We start from the raw sequence: 21,589 nt of genomic DNA, 5'->3' as shown, positions 1-21,589 counted from the left end.
TGGTCTACTTATGTCATAACTAGCATATATGTTGATTAAAGAATAATATATAGGTTGTAATATATAAGTTGATATTGTATAATACATAGCAATCTACATATTACAACCTGTATATTATAATATATCATGCAAATATATTGGTTGATAATGTACAATGTTAAAAATGCTTTATAATATACTTATTTAAATGCTTATCAGAGGTAAACACAATTAACATGTACTTATTCTCTAATATTAAAAACATTTTAGATAACTGCTAAAAATTTATAAATTAAGAGTATAAACAAAATTGTTGGCCACAAACACTTAGAAAAAAAAAGCTCTCAGATTTTTCCAGACTGATTTCATTGAATTTTCCTGAATTTTGTAACCAATGTCATAAACTTTACTGTTATTTCTTCAGTTACAGTTCATTATTCTTAGATATAAAATATATCACAAAGTAATTATATTTACCATTAAGGATGAAAATATAAATTTTTAAACATATATAGGCATTACCAGACAAATCATTTTGGAAAAAAATAATGGACATTCAGGTTCCTTCAAATTCAAATGAATTCATTTTCCCTGACTTTTTGAGCATTTTTGTTAAATTCCCTGACTTTTCCCTGTTCAATAGCCATCTTGAAAATTATGCAAAATCATAACAAAGATTTAAAACAGGGTACAGTGTAATCGACCTATGATATACCAATCTGCAACCCAAGCTTTATTTTAAAAGTAGACAATTAAAGCAATTCATAACTATAGAAGGTAGATGCATAAAAAGATTAATTTTGTACTTTTGCCAGTTCAACACTATTTTTTAAATTTCACACCAAAAATGTTTATTAAATTCTTAAAGTTACTTCCTTGTTTCAAAAGTACAATCGCAACAGCAGTGTCACCTTTCAGCAATCACTGCAAGTGGCATATAACTGATTAAACGGGGAACATTTAAAGTGAAGGTAAAATCATGCTAAAATCGATGCATTCCGAAAAGAACAACAAACACAGTATGATTTTTAGTGTAAGATGAGCATAATGTAGACATTTATAGTCAAATAGGTAGTCTTTAGCAAACCCTGTCTAAGGCAAACCACTATAAATAAATTGTGTTAAAGTTTTCCAGAACCGTGAACATCAGTATCAGATTGCCAAGTTGCAAAGCAAGCACTATAATCTCAAATGAATTTGTTGCAGTTGTTTGTTCTAAAAATTAAAACTTTTGATATCTGCTGTAAAAACAAAATACTGGTACAACTACCTTCTGTAACTACAAATCATTCTAATTCACACAATTCCGTTATAGACACATCCTTCTTAGCACGACTTTACATTCACTTAAAATGCATTCATTTGTACTGTTTAATCATTTGCCAGTGATATAGCCGCACCTTTCATTATAATCCTGAACGGTGACATTGATATGATTGCTGTTTTTCAGACACTATCTAATGTGTCCACTTTTTCTTGGGCAACCCTTTTATATCTAAATTCACAACCACATAATTTCCTCATAATTGGCTCAGCTTTAAAACTATAAAAATAATATCACTAGAATGAAAAACACTTAAAGAGAAATGCAGTTATTATAAATAATGCAACAAAGAAATATTGAAATGAAGGAGAAAATTTTATAACTGCTGAAGGCACATAAAACTTTCCTTTTACTCCTTCCAACCTTTTCAACACAATATTGGCAGTTAAAAATAATAAAACTTTCATTTTACCCGTTTGTTAATATCAGTCCAGTAAACACGATTATCACTGATATCATAGTCGATTGCATTTGCTTCTTCAACTCCAGACAAGGGAATTGTATCAACATGATTTGATTCTAAAGATATTCTCCGTATACTGTCTTTCCGTGTGAATAAAAGAAATGCTTCAGGTATGATGCAGGTTTTATTATCACTTGAAAGTTCCAAACTAATGGGACAACTACATATGTAATTGTTTCCTGGTCTATTTAGACACAAATGTGAGCAATTACCGTTGTTATTTGCACAAGGGCTTGTACCTAAAAGAATTCAATATGACAGCATCAGCAACAACTAAAAAAATAAATTTGAAAATTGTTTTATGAAAAGTTGACCAAGGTTAAAATGGTAACTATTAATGAAGAAAAAATTAAATGATTTAAATTAACAGCAATTTATCTAAAATGAAAGTCTACTACTAATAAAAAAAATTAGCATTAAAATTACATTAATAATGGATTACTATACAATAGGCATACACTTCATCTAGATCAAGAAACTAGAATAAAAACACACTAAATTATGCATAGTTAACCTTTTCCAGGGGGCTGTGACAGCAGTTGTCACATCTGAACTTGGGTTCCACTGGTGGGCATGTGACAACTCCACCGCAGTTAAGACAGAGGATCAAATTACAGGGGGATGTGTTTTATTGTTTTAGTCTATACGAGAGGTCTCACCTTTTTAAGTTAAGGGGAGAAGTTTCTTTACTTTTCCCACCTACTTTCAAACATCTATTCCAAGTTCGGGTACTTGCTTGTTTGTATGCCGTTTTCTTAAGTTTTTTTTAGTCAGTTTAAAAGTTGCTATTTTTTTGTATAAATTTTTTTGTTCAAGTTTAGGCCATTTTTTGAAAAAAATAATTTTTTTATTACAAATTTAATTCAACGAATATTTTCAAAAGTACATAAAAAATATGGAATATCAAGAATCGAAAAGCATTCTTTTAAGTGAATTAACTCAAATTGAAATAAAATATAAAAGCAATATATTTTACAGAAACTTAAAAAATAAAGCTTTTTTAGGTTCTGTTTTAATTTCGTTTTATAAAATCAGCTAATGGAATTTTAAAATTTTGATTATAATTGCTGCATTTCTTGTGAAAAAATTTTTTTGAAATAAAAGTTTTAAAAGTAATTCCTATTTATTTACATCACATAAAATATGACCCAACTAATATTTTACTATGAAGAATACGTTTTTTGTATTTATTTAATATATTAAACATTACTTTTTCCAACAACAATAATTTTAAAATATCATTGTCTTCGTTATTCAAAACAAGAATTGAAATAAAAGTTTTAAAAACAATTCCTATTATTTAAATTATATGTAATATGAGCCTTAAGTAATATTTTACTATGAATAATGCATTTTTTGTATATATTTAATATAATAAGCATTACTTTTTCCTACAGCAATAATTTCAAAATGTCAATATCTTCGTTATTCAAAACAAGAAATTAAATAAAAGTATCAAGAAAAATTCTTATTATTTACATAACATATGATATGATTCTTAAGAAATATTTTACTATGAAGAATGCATATTTTGTATATATTTAATATAATAAACATTACTTTTTCCTTCAACAATAATTTCAAAATATCAATATCTTCGTTATTTAAAACAAGAATTTTAATAAAAGTTTACATTTCCTATTTATTAACATAACATATAATATGACCCTCAACTAATATTTTACTATGAAGAATACATTTTTTGTATATATTTAACATAATAAACATTACTTTTTCCTACAACAATAATTTCAAAATATCAATATCTTCGTTATTCAAAACAAGAATTGAAATAAAAGTTTTAAAGCAAATTCTTATTATTTACATAACATATAATATGAGCCTTAAGAAATATTTTACTATGAAGAGTGCATATTTTGTATATACAGTAGGGAACCGATTATCCGGAACGATCGGGACCATCGCTATTCCGGATAACTGATTTTTCCGGTTTTCTGAATCGCTACAAAAAGCCGTTTTTTTAATTGTTAAACCCAACTAAAAAAAATTTTTTTTGGAAATAATCTTGAAAAAACGAAGTAATACACTAATGATTATTTCCAAAATGATGGTAACGTAAACATCTTCCAAAAAAGAAAGAAAAATCCTGAAATCTTATGAGGAAAAAAAAACATTTAAAAAAAAAATGGCGGGAAAATTTATCAAATTTCGTTCCGGTTTTTTGGTTTTCCGGTTTACTGATTTCCGGATAACGGGTTCTGTACTGTATTTAATATAATAAACATTACTTTTTCCTACAACAATTTCCAAAATATCAATATCTTCGTTATTCAAAACAGGAATTTTAATAAAAGTTTTAAATACATTTCCTATTTATTAACATAACATATAATATGACTCTTAAGAAATATTTTACTATGAAGAATGCATATTTTATATATATAATATATAATAAACTTAACTTTTTACCACAACAATAATTTCCAAAATATCAATCTCTTCGTTATTCAAAACAAAAATTGAAATAAAAGTTTTATAAAAAATTCCTATTATTTACATAACATATAATATGTCTCTTAAGTAATAATTTTCAACGAAGAAAGCATTTTTTGTATATATTTAATGTAATAAACAATACTTTTTACCACAACAATAATTTCCAAAATATCAATATCTTCGTTATTCAAAACAAGAATTTTAATAAAAGTTTTTTAAAAAATTTCTATTTGTTAACATAACATATAATATGACCCTGAACTAATATTTTACTTTTAAGAATACATTTTTTGTATATATTTCATATAATAAACATTACTTTTTCTTACAACAATAATTTCAAAATATCAATATCTTTGTTATTCAAAGCAAGAATTGAAATAAAAGTTTTAAAAAAAATTCTTATTATTTACATGAAATATAATATGATCCTTAAATAATAATTTACAATGAAGAATGCATGTTTTGTATATATTGAATATAATAATCATAACTTTTTCCTACAACAATAATTTCAAAATATCAATGCCTTCGTTATTCAAAACAAGAATTTAAATAAAAGTTTTAAAAAAATTCCTATTTATTCACATAACATATCAGATATGACTCAACTAATATTTCACTATGAAGAATATATTATTTGTATATATTTAATAAAATGAACATTACTTTTTACTGAAAAAATAATTCTAATATATCAATGACTTCGTTATTCAAAACAGGAATTGAAATTAAAGTTTACACAGAAAATGATTTTCAAATATTTTTTTGAATTTAGAGAATATATGCGAAGCAGGGAACAAATAGCTTCTAGTATTAAAAAAATTTCAGAAAAATTTTTTTCAATGCTGAATTTATAGTCAAATTTTAAAATTTCAAAGAATTTAAAAAATAAAACTGAAATAAGGAATAACATTTTTTTGCAAAAACCGTAAAATATATTACTAAAATACTACTATTACAACTTCTTGCAAACTATAAAATGAACATTTTGAATTTAAAGTTAAATGTATATCATACAGAATTTAATGTTAAACATGTCAAATGAAAGAAATAGTGCTACCTTATGCATAGAGTTTAAATCAACAGAAAGTTCAACTTTTGATTAATAATAATGGAAAAAAATCTAAGGAATCTCAGAGCAATTTCTTACAAACCCATTTCTTTTATCCTATAAACTATCATTAAGTGATATGATACTCTTCAAAACATTGTCCTAAACAAAGTCCTAAGCCACAAGCTTTGCATTGTACATTTGTCTTTTTCTCTATTTTTGATTTTTGACATTGGACACATCGTCTCCGTTTCAGAGATTTTTCGGGCCAATGACCAACAGAATTTGTTTATAATTCTATTTGGAGATGATGAATTGTTTAGAGAAAGTCCTATTAATTGTTCAATTAGTGAAATGCGGAAATCTCTATGATCAATTTTAAATTTTTTTTTTTCAAAATAAATGAGTTTAAAACAGCTATATTCAATAAGTGAAAAAACAGCTTTATCGGCCATTTTTGGGTTTTTCTAGAGAAACCATAGGAATTTGCCATTCTATCACTAAGGTCGACAAACCCCATATTTTTGTTGTAGCATTGCACAACCAAAGGCTTTTTGTTATTGTCTTCTCCAGTTGATAAGTTTTCAGCTGTTGCAGCATGCATGCTGCTAAGAACAAACACTTCTCTCTTATCTTTCCAACACACAGCCATTAATCCATTAGAAGTCTTGGCATTAACTGTTCCTTTTTTTAAGCATGATAAGTCCTTAGGAAAATTTGTTCGATTTTTTCGAACTGTACCACAACTGTTGATTTGATGAGTGTCCCTCAATTCTGCAAATAATTCAGGGGATGAAAAAAAATTATCCACAAACAAATTATGCCCTTTATTTCCATAGTCCTTAATAAGATTTAAGACAGATGACGCCGAACTTTGTCCTGGCGAGCATTCTGCTTTGTCTTTTCCTAGATAGACTCTCATATCCAAAGTATAGGCAGTTTCGTCGCAAAGTTTATAAATTTTAATGCCCCAGCGTTTGTGCTTTTTTGGAATGTACTGTCTGAAAACTACTCGACCTTTAAATGTAACTATAACCTCATCAACAACCAAATTTTGTTCTGGAGTATAGGCATTTTTAAAGTTGGAAATTAACTTATCGAATAATTTTCTCAATTTCCATAGTCTGTCGTAATTCGCATTGGTTTTGTCTGGAGCTTCGTCATTATTTGCAAAGTGCAAATTACTCAGTATTTGCTTGAATCTATCAAGGCTCATAACATTTCTAAAAAATGGAGTTTCTAAGGAAGATCGTTTTGTCCAATAATCAGAAATAGTGTCTTTAATACAATGTCCACTGAGCAGACACAACGAAAAAAATGATAAAAGTTCCATTTGTGTTAAATCCTTCCATTCAGCATGGTGGGATCGTTTCTTTTCAGATAATTGATCGCCTGTTATTTTATTTTTCCTTTGATAGAAATATCTGTTTGTTTCTTCGACAATCAAATCTAATAAATCAGTATCAAACAAAAGAAAAAAATAATCCACATCCTTAAAACTATCTGGCATATTAATTTTGATTCCTCTGGCAGATATAAAAGGGTGCACAGTAGGCTTACAAATATTGTTTGAATTCTGGAATTCCACATCTTTCCATAAAAAGGATTTTCCTCCGTTTGTTGCAATTGAGAAATTATTTTCTTCTGCTTGGGAGAGTATACTGGTGTCATGCGCAAAAAACCTATCATGCCTAATATCTTCTAAATTTTCTTCTATTTCTATTTCACAATCAGAGTCACTATCAGCACAATCATCAGAGCTGATTTCATCCCAGCGAGCAACAAGGATCTCGATTTCTTCTTGAGTCAAATACTTCCTTTTAGGCATGATATTTAAAAAATTTAAGATAAAGGTAATAACCTTAAATCATAAAAAATCAAAAACAAATTTAACAAATTAAATAAAAATATTATGAAGTAAAAACATAATTTTTAAACTTTACATGAATACACAAAGAAAAAATAAATATAGATATACATATCAGCGAAAATTCACGCACTTGAAAAAAGGAGCATATCGAACAATCCGAACTAAAAGTTGGAATGTAGAGTAAATGTTTCTACCACTTGGTAAGGGATCATAGAGATCATAGGTTTCTGCTGCTCTTTGAGTTATGCAAAAGCGCGGGAAATCTTCTTCGGTGGTATCATTGGTTTCAGCGTAAAAATGTGGGGGTAACAAGACATTTCACATACCGACTTCTTATAAAAAGTCCTATCTTCTTATTTACACACATTCCATCCATTAGCACGTATAACGCTTTTTCCACTTTTTATTGCTTATCAACATATAGCACATATCACACAAAAGCAATTTTTAAATATCTATAAATATTTATACTTAAAATCAATTAGTTAATTAAATGAAAATGATGAAAACAATTTGTTTTCTGTTCTGCTATTATTGCAATACTTTAATTGCAACTTTTTCCTCAAAACAAAATTTGAATTATTAAGTCGAAATGTAAAATTTAATACAAATATTTAAATAATTTTTAAAATTAATTGTCTCTATAATTGTTGCTATCTAATATATAATATACTCAAATTAATGTTTGTAATTTTAGTTACTTTGTTAAACATTTTACGTTTAATTTCAATCAAAAGTTTTTTACAAGAAGACTTTCAACCACATATTAATTTTTAAACTATTTAAAATGCAACTAGTCATTGTTTAGACTGAGTCACTGTCTTCATAAGTCTGTTACCAGTGAAGCGATTTAAGTCATATCCGATGCAAGACAATTTAGGAAATTTAATTTGATATTAACTCTTTGACTTAATAATTTGATTTTCAACTTTTTCATCTATCGACTTATGAAAAATACCGGTCACTTCAATAAGTGATAAATAATTTTTCTCTTTATTCATCAGATTCATTTATTTATTATTGTTATTATTATTGATAATAATAATAAAAAAGCGAGGTAAAAGATTGTAAATCTGCCCTTACTCCTGGCTAATTTGGAAGACCCTCTCTTGCAAAAATCAAGGTCATTTCGATTGAAAATTATGTTATCAAATGAATTCTTTTATTTTATAAATTTTTAAGATTTCAAATTATAAACTATTGTTAATTATTTAAAAATAATGATACAGAATTTTTAAATTAATTTTCTAAATAGCATATAATAGTTTAAACCATTACAATAAAAAAAAAATTTTTGTGTTAAGCGAACTCTAAATTTATAACACGTTTCTTAGCACCTTCGTCCCGTGAACTCTTGATCAGAATCTAATATGCGTTCTAAAATTCTAACAATATTTTTCTTCAACTTCCTTTATATATTTTTGAAATAGTTCTTAAAACGCGAAAACTCATAAATATTTCAGTTGATATGCTTCAGTTGCAAATGATTAGCATATAACAATAGGGTTCATTTCTTTTATTTTGTTGCAAATTTCATGAAAAGCAAGCACTTTATTGAAACTGCGTTACATATGTAATATTTTTTTTTTAATTTTTTAAATATTTAAAAAAATATTTAAAAATATTATTCTCAATTGACTTCAACTTACTTAACAACTAATAGATTTATAGAATTTTAATGTTCAAAATTTCAGCTGCACACTTATAAAAAGATTCAAAGCTGAGATACCAAAAGAATTTATAGAAACTATATTTAAAAGGTGAACTGTGAGTAGAGTGAAGGAAAAAAGCATGAAAGCGGCCACAAAAGTAAAATGGTTTCGTAAAAAAAGTTAAAAATAGCGTTTATGATTTCAATTTCGAAAACATAGAAAATATATTTTACATGTAAAATATTGTAAAATATTTATAATATATTTATAATATTTAAAATATATATACATGTAAAATATTTATAATGAATAATATTGATATTTAAAATAAACTAAATTAGAGCCGTGAAGGCTCAGGGGATAGAGCGTTCGCCTTCCAATGAGGTGAACAGGGGTTTGATTCCGGCTAAGGCTGGTCGATACGAATTCCGCATCCGACTTGCACCGACCACAGTGCTGATGTGAAATTTCCTCAGTGGTAGACGGATCATGGGTAAGAATCCCCTTGCAGTCAGTCTAACCGTGTGAGGTTTTCGTGGTCTTCCTCTCCAAGCAACGCAAATGCGTTTTAGTTTCATCAGAAAGTCCTCCACGAAGGCAAATTTCTCCCAATACTTGATCCAGGAGTTCTCTTGTCCAAATGACAAGTCTACGGAATTGAACATTAGTAGTCGTAAACCCAAAAATTGGGTCGGCTGTTCAACGACGGTTATAAAATAAAATAAAATTAACTAAATTAAGATCACGAAAAAGAACTCTTTGTGCACATAAAAATTGGTTCAAAGAAAAATCGATTTCACTCGCAAACAAAAATGGTTTTTCCTCATTTTGAACCAATTTCAATGCGTAGTAACTCTCAGGAAGAACAGATTTCACACTTAAAACATAGTAACCCTCAAATTGCAAGAGAGGACGATCTATCTGTTATTTATGTGAAAAATGGATATAAACTGAGCTTTCTTCTTTGGTCCTCAAAATTTCCGATGATTTTTAACTCATTAAAAGAGTGTTTAGGATCACTGTACACCTCATTAGCTTTTTATTTTTTGAGTAAACTTACAAATAAACCAATCGTTTTAATATGGCATCAAAGAGCTTATAAAAAATAGATATAACTTTAAAAACTGATATAAATATCTCCAGCGAAATCAAACTGAAATTTTCAAAAACTGAATTACCTGTTGAAAAAGTATCCCAAAAAACAAAGGTTTTTTTAGCTATTATTCAAATGAGTAATAATATTATTATATATTAAACAATGAAATGTTTCATAATAATACGTTGAAAGTATTGATGTAAAACAGTGAGCAATGACATACCACAATTACAATAATTTTAAGTTAAATATATGATGAAAAATGTTTGATGGAACGAAAAAAAAAAACTTTTTAAATAACATTTAATAGAAATTAAAAAAATACAATAAAATTACTCAGAGGATGGAGATTTTAATTGTTAATATAGTTTAGAACAGAATATAGATATTGACTTCGTAATCTTTAGTTTTCTTTATTTTTATTTGTCATAAACAGCATATATATATGCGTGCATAATTTTTTTATAGCTAGCGTAATGAAAAGTTTTCTAAAACTGTGATTAGGTTTATTTGTTTTTAGAATTTAAAACAATAAAATGAGAAAATTGTGACACACCACACTGATTCTGACTGTTTGGAAAACACTATAAATAGTCAACATGTGACATTTGGAATGTAGTTTTTTACGCTGAATTGTATAAAACCACCAAAGAAGTTTTCCCGCGCTTTTTTAGTTGACAAAAAAAGGGAATTCTCCACCAGTGGTATTTCTATTACCCTAACCGGGGTGGTGTAAAAGACAGCAAATGGTGTTTAGAATAACAGAGGGGGAATAAAACTCTCGGGGATGCTTAACACCCATCATTTGACTTGTTTTAGGGATTAGCGGTTCCCTTTCTTGAATTCATCCCCCAGTCTCAAAAAGAGCCCACCAGAGGATCTCGATTTCTTATTTTTGCGCCCACGTGAAGAGGTTAAGTATAAAAAACAACTGCCCTCTACTAGCTTATTAAATTGTATGAATAGCAAGTTACAGTTAACACATATTTTATAAACATTTAAGTTTCAGATCAATTTCTTTTTATGAAATAAATATTTTTCCACTTTTCGAGTATCTGTTAAAATTCTGAATTTAATATTAACATATGAATAAAAATTGCACAAAAACTATTATTATATACAACAAGATACCTATTGTCAGAAGTGGGGTTCGGACCCACACTCTCTTTCGAGAATCAGAACTTAAATCTGGCGCCTTAGACCTCTCGGCCATCCTGACACAGTTGCAAAGGTATAAGTTAGCACAAACTACAATATTTATTGCAACAGTCAAAATTTAAAAGGAATGAAATGTAGAATGGGCACAATGTTACAAAAAAATTCTTCTTTTTAATTGAAAATAACTCAATTAAGTCATATAAGTTTTTAGAAAATAAGATTTTAAAATACTTCTTAAATTTTACTACACTTTCAAATCTTAATAATAATCAACATACAATTTTTAATAGAAAAGTTTCTACTCTTAAAAAAAACTATGATAAGGAAAAGAATATTTTGCATTCACAGATTCTATACAGGTTTTATAAAAAATGAATAAGCATCAAAAAATGCTTTTAAGTTAATTTAGCATATTTAAATCTAGGGAAATTCTAGAAACAGACTTATATTGATCTGGAATACTATGATATAGCTGGTAACAAGTCAGCTGACTACGTTGAAAAGCTGGGAGCTTCTATCCAACAAACATCAAGGAAATCTGTCCCTCGTACCAATGCTAAGTGCCTAATCAAGAAAAAGATTAAAGATCTCACATTAACTAAATCACAGAGAGAAATTCCGAAAAGATCTGGTGGAATAATATCCAAGATCCTCCTATGTGGCCAAGATGCAAAGCAGTCAGCAAGTTTCAACTGACCACTGAACACGACTACCTCCTTAAACATCTTCATCGAATCCATGTTGTACAAGCCCCTTTCTGCACGCTCTGTGATTTTCAGGAAGAGATGGATGTAGACCACCTTGGCCATCTGTGCCACCGTCACTGGGGCACAAGGGACTTATTGAGTTTATAGACTTTTCTCGCCTCGCCTGTTTTGTTTTCCCTCCCCTTTTGTGTATTAGAGGTCTTTCTGAACTCCAATGGAAATTAAAAGAAACTAATTATGATCTATTGATACTGATGTGGAAATACATTATTCTTCGAAAATTCAATTTGAAAGCCAAGGTTACTTATGCCATTTTTTAAAGTTTACTTTTTTCTCTGAAAAACAATAAATTTTAAGAAAAGTATGGGAGTATTCAAAAAAAAAAAACTTATTGCATCTAACACAGACAAACCTGATTTCAATTATTATTAAATCTTGAAATGCAGACAACATGCTTTTACTATCTGTATCACTTTGCTTCTTAAGAAGTGATAATTTGCATAAGCTCTAATCGAAGTTTGGAGTGGAAAGTTCTACTGGTTGACTTAGAAAAAAATTAATGGAAACCAATCTCACTAGTGATTTATAATTTAAATTTTATAAGTACGCTATATTTATTTAAAATTTTGAGATGATTATGGTCTATGAATTAAAAAAGAAAACTCAACTGGTGGTTAGAAGTGGCCAGTACTACATAGATTAATGTCAATGACTTTGATTGAAAAAAAATATAATAGAACTGTATAGAAACAGACATATCACATATACATCATAAATGAATAAGTAAAAAGTAATAATACTACAAAAAACTATACTATACACATCATTAAAATAATTTATACTATACATATCATTAACATAATTTATACTATACATATCATTAACATAATTTATACTATACATATCATTAACATAATTAGCTTTAAAAAATTGAAATAACACAGAAACAGGCATACCATATACTTCATTAACATTAATGGCTTTGATACCCATCACATCATGAAGTTGTTCGATTAAGATTTCCCTACAGCCTCCTGTAATCTTGTTAGCTCTTTCCACAGAGCGACGTTGCCAATCAGTCCAATAAATATAATCACCTAAAAAAATATAGATTTACAAAAAAAAATATTTAAACAGGATTTATTCTAATTAAACACGATTGAAAAAACTGCTGAATATTAAACAAATTTTAATTTAAAATATATATTGCTAATATGAACTACTCAGTTTTTTAAAGACACAGTAGAGTCCCGATTATCCGAGTTAATGGGGACCGCAACAAACTCGGATAACTGAAAAACTCGGTTAAAGCGAAGAGTATAAAAACAGAAAGAAAAAAAGAAGGTATAAATGTAATATATTTAAGAAATACAAAATGTATACGAGTATACCACATACAATTCATATTATAATTAAAAAGCTTACTTAAAAACATTTAAAAAGCATACTTTACGAGAATTAAATAGTTTTTACTTAAAAAAAAGTCCTTAAGCGTTTTTCGTTCTACGTAACTTTGGCGCTTTTCTGTAGTAATGTTTTGCCTTTTTTACGGATAACAGGAAGGCTGGTGTCGCCTCTTTTTGTTGTTCTATATATTCAATAGTACATTCGATATCTTTTAGTCCATCTGTATGAGATATTTTTATATGTTGATTTTATTGTCTTCATCACTGTCTACTCACTGTCTTCATCATCTTCGCTAGATTCATTATCATTATTGACGATATTAACGATAATTTCATCAGACCAAGTTGTTGGATTTTGTTTTTCTGAGTGTTTGGAAGATAAAATTCAGATTTATTTTTCAGCGGTTTTTTTAAAAATAAACTAGAACAAAAAAAATCCTTGAAATATTTGATAGCTCGGTTAAAGCGGAAACTCGGATAACCGGGGCTCGGATAATCGGGACTCTACTGTACTTTTAAAACAAATATGAAACAAAAATTTAATACATTCCCACATATGAAAACACAGTACCTTGATATAGAATGGATGAGTGTTAGAGATAAGACGGACTCTGCTCGTTTACTGAAGGAAGGTTTCAGGTTTGGACTCTTGATAAAATTTTCATAAACACATTTGACTACTTGACTACACATTTGACTTGTTTAGACACGAAAGGCTGCAGAGCAGGAACGTAAAGTTTGGCTTTTATCCAACGTATATCTCAAGCTTAAGACCTAAGTATTCCTATGTATTTTGGGCTTGGAGGGGGCCTCAGATCTCCAAAAGCAAGCCCAAACTAATCTCTAATGAGTATACACCAAAATGAAAATTAATCCCTGTTAAATAAATTTGAAAAGAACTTTATCAAATAAAAAAAATTGCTTTTTAAAAGTAGAAAACGATATTTTATTTATTAGAATGTCCCTTAAATATTTCTCAAAACAAGTGCACCTTTTAAAATTTTGACACATTGAAAATTTTTAACAATGACAGTGACCACAGTAACTTTTTTTTAACATGTAACTGTCAAGCATTATTTGCACCCTCATTAACAAAATACCAGCATTTTTATGTAATGAAATGTTCAGTTTATGTCATTTGGCTACTGGTAAAAAGTACATAAATGATGAATTTTTGCCATGCAAACAGATATGTATAAATATAGTCATTAAATAAACTAATCTCACAACATGAGCTAAATGCTTAATTAGTTGCTTTTTGTTAGAACTTAATACTAACAGGTCTAATGAGCAGATTGTCCATGCTATATTTAAAACCTTCTCCAATGTATTAGATTATTAGTTCGGCACCATGAAACTAAATGTTTCTTTTTCTAGATCATATATCATAAAACTAACAAAAATTAAAACTATCATTACTAAAGAACAAAAAATAAATAAACACAGTATATTAGTTTTTGAAACTACTTGATTATGTGATATCATTTGGGTTAGCAAGAATGTATATGCAAATTGATAGACAAACTTACAAAATATAAATTTTAAGGACAAGAAAAAATTAGAAGATTAATTTCTAGACATTTTATATACCCTTAGATATTTTAAAACAGAAAAATGCTATTAACATAAATGTTAAACTGTTAAAAAAAAGTAAATAATCAATCTAAAACGAATGTTTAAAAAAAATTACCAAGCAAAGACAATCCAAAAACTTGGGGCAGTTGATCAGAAACAAGTTCTCTGCGGTTGCTGCCATCAAGGTTTGAGACTTCAATCTTATCTGTTTTAGCATCACCCCAGTAAAGCTTCCTTTCAACTACATCAATAGATAAGCCATTAGGCCATCCCAAAGATGTGTTTATTAATATTATACGCTGTGTACCATCCAATGCAGCTTTTTCAATTCTAGGATGATCAGGATTCCAATCTGTCCAGTACATGTATCTAACAAAAATTAATTCATGGAGCTTAAAAAATTTTTACCAAGAATATTAAACTAAATGGTAAGAACATTGAAAGGAGCCAATGCATACAAAATTTATTAGAATCAATTTTTATTCGATTGTTATCTTTATTCTGGCATATATATTAGACTGGTGCACAAATGGATTTAGGTCTTGGTTAAATAACTCTAAGATGATGGGGATCAATTAAAATCTATTATCAGGTGTTAAAATTTTTGAATTTGTAAAATTTGTAAACACTGTGGCGTAACAACTTTTAATGTTTAAGCGAATCAATTACTACATTTTTTATGCACTTTGAAGTATTAATTTTATACTTTTGAAGCTGTGATTTAACCTGATATAGTAATTAAAATCAAATTCAGTCTTTAAAAAAACCGATGATGTAATAATTTAGTACTGACACAAACTAAAATAAAAACCAACTCATCATAAAAATGAATTTTCCCTCTTAAAAAACAGATTTTTACAGCATATATTAAAGCATGATTGGTAAACTCTGCAGTAATATTCATTTTAAGATAATACAGGATATAGAAAAATTTTGAGTATATTCATGCACTTTGATACCAGGTGGAGAAACAGAAGCAGTTTGGAGTAGGAGTCACAAACATGAGAATAATAGTTCAAAGTAATGGGTGTGATAATCTGAGGATTGCAATCATACCAATGAGTGAGATAGTAAAAAGATTGAAATTATATCTATGGGTGTGATATTTAAAAAAATTACAATTATGATCAAACTCATGTGGACAGGTGGTTAAGTTTAACTCTTAGAAGTATGTGGGATGTCTCTCTAATATATATTTTTTCTGACGATCTAATTACAAATAAAAATATATTTCAGCATTTTTTTAATTAAAAAAAACCAGTCTAATAGCTACTAAAAATATATTTTAAATTATCAAAATTATATTTGTACTAAAGTATAAAATCCAAAAAAAAAGTAGCTTAAAAATTTTTCTCTTTCATTCTTATTCAAAAATTTATCAATAAACGATTTTGTAAATTAAAGAAATTTCAATGATGAAGAGCTGTTTCTCTTAGATCTAAATAAGTGCAAATTTTTAAAAAAAATTATTGTTTAGAAGCAAGCTGTATTTGGAAAATTTTGCTTTTAAGCCAGAGACAGACATCAGTCTTTCATGATGTATTATTTTCATAACCATAAATTAAAATACTAAAAATATAATATTTTTCTCTTAATTTAACCTAAATTAATACAAAATAATAAAAAAGTATGAGAAATATGCTGAATAAAAATTCTGCACCAAAGAGTTAATTAATAAAAATGTTAATAAGACAAATTAGCTTAATAAAATAATGACAGCTTGATAAAAGTATAGAATAAGTAACGGATATTTTACCCTTCAGGTGGATCTAGTATGATAGCTCTGGGTGCACTCAGATTTTCTGTAATAAGAATTTTTCTGGAAGTGCCATTTAATCTTGCTACCTCAATACGGTCAGTACCAGCATCAGTCCAATACATATTATGAGCAATCCAATCAATGGCGATTCCATCTGGATTTTGAATTTCAGCTGATACCAAATCTTCACACCCTAATTCAAAAATAAACACTTATTAGTTTAAATTATAAAAAATAAATTTCATTTATTTATTACTCAATTCATTACAAATTAACCTTTAAACCTGGTTAGTTAAGATAAACCATTAAGTACTAGCAAATGGTAATAAGTACAAAACTTTTAAAATACAAAAGTCACATTTCTTTTTTTTTTAAAAAATTAGTTTATGAATAGAAAGAAATCTAAAATTCTAATTGTTTATATCAGAACAAAATATAAGTAATGATTTAACAAAAAAATAAGTTATAAAGTAATCATCAGAAAAATTAATTAACATTAATTAATAAAAATTATTATCATACCATCAGAAATTAATTATAATTTATAAGAAATAAATGTCTTTGATATTTTCTCTATATATAAGGATCATGCATACAAATAAACAAATAGTACATCACAGTTTAACAAAATAAATTTTTTTTTGTGCAAATACGCAATTTAAGCAATGTTTTCCACCATTTACTCAACATGATAACTTAAGTCAATGTAAAGTAATTTAGAAATTATATGACAGGTCCTATTTGTATCTTAAAGTAAAATTATTGTGCTGTTTCAATTATGATGATTTCACCTATCCATGAGCACAGAAAGATTGATTCAGATGCAACTTCTCTAGCAAACTAAACACTTTTGATAACCCAGTTCTGAGAAAACTCTACTCAAAGACAAGTGCTTGTTTAGTCAGTTTTGTTGGCAGTTATTGCATAGCAATTTCCACAGTCTTTGATATTCAAATATTTTATTAAGATATCACAACACCACAGAAATTTATAGAGAGCAAGAACCTTTCAAAGCAATAATTTTTAATGTAATTAATTAATAAATAGTAGCAGCATATGCTATATAAAAGTGTGGCGTGAATACTTCTTGCGTCAATATTCACACCTGTAGACAATCTATAAAAAATTATTGTCAAAAGAATTCAAACAAATAATTATCATATAAATTTACCAGTTCCATTTAGTCCAGCTCTTCTTATAACCTTAGCTTCACCATCAGTCCAATAAATCTTCTTATCTACAGGATCATAATCAACAGCAATAGCATGCTTGAGACCATCTATTTCTAGAATTACATCTGTATAATCTGGAGTATCTAAAGAAATTCTTCGCAAATCTGTTTTTTTAACAAGTAAAAGAAGTTTCTGTGGCCCTGAAAAATATACACACATAATATAAATGAATAAATAAAAACACACAAGTAACATGAAATTAGTACTACCAAAATATACGTTTAGACAAAACTAAATATCTAACTAATGTATCAGCAAACTTAATTACATAATAAAACAGAAAAGCACAAAAATTAAATTATTTTTTTCAAAACTAAAATTGGTTACCAATATAACATATTGAATGGGTTACAAATACATATAACATATTTTGTGTTATTTATTTTTTAGAGGTGAATGATTTTATAAAATGATATACCTTTACAAATAATGGTTTCAAACTTAATTAAAAAATTTAACATGAAACCCACTTACAATCCACTTTTGAAATGTTTTTAAAGTTTCAGGATGTTTTATCAAGAATTTAATTTATAAAATTCTAAAAGATTAATTTAAAAAAGAATTTAATTTAATATAGATGAATTAAAGAAAAGGACAAAATGCTTAGTAAATACATATTTTTTTGCGGCACTTTTAACTAAAACAGAGTATCAGTGAACAGTCGCATCTTCTCTTTCCGCAGTTTGCTTCAGTGAGGGAAATATTGCTGACATGCACTCCTTGTGTTGTCCATTCCATCATCAAGTTAAAATTTGTTATTAAAATTATTTCAATTTAAAATTGTCAATATAACATAAATAAGCTATCTAAAACCAGCCTCAAGAAACACGAAGTAAAAGCCACGTGTGTTGTTTTCAAAGAATTTGTATGAGAGAATTAAAATTAGACTTATTGGCAATGCTGACTTAATAAAAATTAACAACTTTATGCCAGTCAAGATTTTTAAAAAATTTAAAATAACAATGTTGTGCATTATTTTGGTGCAGTGAAAGTTGCTAATAGATATGAAGACTATGGTGCTCTATTTCTTTTTTAAAAAAAAGAACATAGTTTTTCTAATCATGATTCTTTTTTTCCCAAAAAAAGTTTCTTAAATCTCAAGGGAAGAAATAGCTACCAAACTTTCATCGTAAGTGATTGTTAAAACTAACAAGAATACATCTCAATACACATTTAAAGTTAACATGGCAAATTTTTTGATAAAATGAAAAATAAATTTCAAAACATTTTTTTAATGAATCAAATAATTCATGAATTAAATAATAATGAATCAAATATTCAAGTGAATCTTAGTGAAGAGAAATGCTCCATTACAAAGTATTCTTTTAATTAAAATATGTCAATATTTATCCTCCAATAAGGCTTAGATTAAAATTATTTTAATTTTGGTATTAGATATACCTTTCTGAGTTTATAAATTATTAAGTTTGTCAATACAGTAGAACTAGTGTGGATAAAAGCAATCTTTTTTTTTTTTTTTTAATTATTATGGAAAAACTAAATATCTTTAAATTTAAAGATATCGACCAAAATGCAAGTAAACGTCTACATTATTATTTAAAAAAACATGAGTTAAAAAATATACTAAATGTGTTTTTTCTCCAAATTTTTAAAAAATGTCCACACTGGCCTCCATCTTCCATATTTGAGTGATATTACATATACTCAAAGTTATGAAAACAAAGTCACATGTCGAAGTCAACAGAAAATTTCAAAAAATACACATACAAGGCACATCAGGTTTCTGGAGTACTTACCATCTTCACAGGATTTGCCATCCAATTTTAACTTTACTCCAGTTGGACAAGCACATGAATAATATGGATACACAGAAGAGAGCAAACACAGGTGTGAACATCCACCATTACTCTTACCACAAGGAGTTGGAACTGTAATAATATTAAAGTAAATTTTCAGGCTGAGTCGTTATAAAAATATGATTTTAGACTGAAAGAAATTTAGAATTTTTTTAAAGTTTATTAGCTTTACTGTTACCAATTGGTTGCCGATCTTTGTGATAAATCTGAATCCCCATAGGTGTAAAAGATCCACCAAATGTAGTTCTCTTAACACATCCATTTAATATACTGCAGGAATGAATAGCTTTAGTAGTCCAGTCAGTCCAGTAAAGAGTATCATGAAGGAGACTTATCGCATATGGATGAGGAACTGTTGCTTTAGTAATTCGTTGTCGAAATTTACCATTAAAATCTGTGCTTTCAATAGTTTTTATTTTTGCATCAGTCCAATAAATCCTAAAATGAAAAAAATTAAGATTTCTATAACAATTGAACATAAATTTAAATTTTGGAAGTCTGAAATATGTAAATTTAATCCTTTGCCTTCTCAATACAAATCCACATTTTTTAATTGAACAGCTTGAAATTTGGTATTTGTGAGCTAAATTCATTACAGTTTATAACTGGCACTGAACAACAGCCGTTTTTTTTTTTTGGGGGGGGGGGGGGGTTCGAAGCGATTGGTAGTCAATTCTGTAGAGTTGTAATTTTGAACATAATCCAGAGGACAAGGGAAAACCTGGATTCTGCATAATCATTATGACAAACTTGCCTCTTTGGAAAACTTTTTTAATGCAATCAATCTGCATTTGTATTACATGGCAAAAAAAGAACGGAAAATTCCCATGATTGGCCAGACAATGAGGACATTCTATCTTGTTCTCTATCTACCACTAAGTATATTTTATGTCATCACTGTGGTTTGTGCAAGTCTTAAACAATTTTAAATGAACAAACTATTGCCAGGATTTGAACATGGAAGACAGGTGTTCTATTTTTTAACCCTCAGTCGTAGACTAATTGAAAAATCTGTCTCTTTACTACAGACACCATCATTTAGCAATAAGACAGACTGATAAGAAAACACTCTATCATTTTTAAATAAGCTTAACATTTTGTAAACTTTTAATGTAACTGAAGTTTATTATACCAAAGAACTTCATATCTTAGTTCAAATAGAAGATTATTGAGACATAAAATAATTATTTCTACTTTTTCTTTAAAAAAAAGGTTTTCCACTTAAGAAATTATTGTATTCAAATTGAAAGAAATTACTTAATCAATCATTTGATATATTAAAAAAAAATTAACTAATATTTCTACAAATTAGCTTCAAAATAATTAATCCCTACCATAGTAATTATATTAATTTCAAAAATGTCATTCAAATCTAATAGAAATACCTTTTTTTGTCATAATCAACTGCCAAACCATTAGGCCAACAAATAGAAATGCAATTTTCATCTTGTACAATAATTTTACGTGTAAGTTGGTTACCATCCATGCTTGCCTTTTCAATTTTAGGTGTTTTTCCCCAGTCTGTCCAAAATATCCACCTGAAATCAGTTTCCAAAGTTTTAAAATACTGCAATAGAAGTATCTGGACACTTAGCGGTAATTGTTTCAAGAAATAAATATATATATTGAATTATTAAATTAGATGCAAGACTAAAATGAGTTATTAAAAACATAGAAAACAAGCAATTTTTAAGAGTTCTTAAAGAGACAAAAAATTTTATTTCTTTTACACTTTGAAATTATACTGTTTTTTTTAATCATTTAGAATCTAAATTTTTTTGAATTAAAAAATAATTATAGTAATTATAGTAGATCTTTATAATGTTAATTTTTATAGAATCTTGTGTAGTATCATTTCACATATCCTTGAACTTATTAACTAAACATGGAAACAATGTTAGTCTGTAACAGAACAATCATAAAATGATTTAAAATAATTACTTGGAACAAGTACTTAAAAACATAAACATATGCACAAGTATTTATTATTCACAGAGAAAAAAATTTAAATTTTTAATATCTTATTACGATGAAACTTCA

General features: G+C 27.6%; 1 protein-coding gene across 1 annotated transcript in view; it reads right to left on the bottom strand.

Annotated features, from left to right (window-relative positions):
• The window catches only part of arr (low-density lipoprotein receptor-related protein 6), a 110,611-nt gene that overhangs the window by 38,619 nt on the left and 50,403 nt on the right, over positions 1 to 21,589 (bottom strand). The window contains exons 20-27 of the mRNA XM_087160171.1: positions 20,935 to 21,087; positions 19,728 to 19,987; positions 19,490 to 19,621; positions 17,672 to 17,872; positions 16,498 to 16,693; positions 14,857 to 15,110; positions 12,717 to 12,857; positions 1,716 to 2,005 (exon numbers count right to left, since the gene is read on the bottom strand). Coding sequence (XP_087016297.1) covers positions 1,716 to 2,005; positions 12,717 to 12,857; positions 14,857 to 15,110; positions 16,498 to 16,693; positions 17,672 to 17,872; positions 19,490 to 19,621; positions 19,728 to 19,987; positions 20,935 to 21,087 — 1,627 coding nt within the window. The remainder of the gene's footprint in view (positions 1 to 1,715; positions 2,006 to 12,716; positions 12,858 to 14,856; positions 15,111 to 16,497; positions 16,694 to 17,671; positions 17,873 to 19,489; positions 19,622 to 19,727; positions 19,988 to 20,934; positions 21,088 to 21,589) is intronic.

Source organism: Parasteatoda tepidariorum, chromosome 3 (assembly GCF_982258835.1).
Source record: "Parasteatoda tepidariorum strain Cologne lab strain chromosome 3, Ptep-v5.0, whole genome shotgun sequence".
Lineage (NCBI taxonomy): Eukaryota > Metazoa > Arthropoda > Arachnida > Araneae > Theridiidae > Parasteatoda > Parasteatoda tepidariorum.
This window is presented reverse-complemented; position numbering and strand designations above follow the sequence as displayed.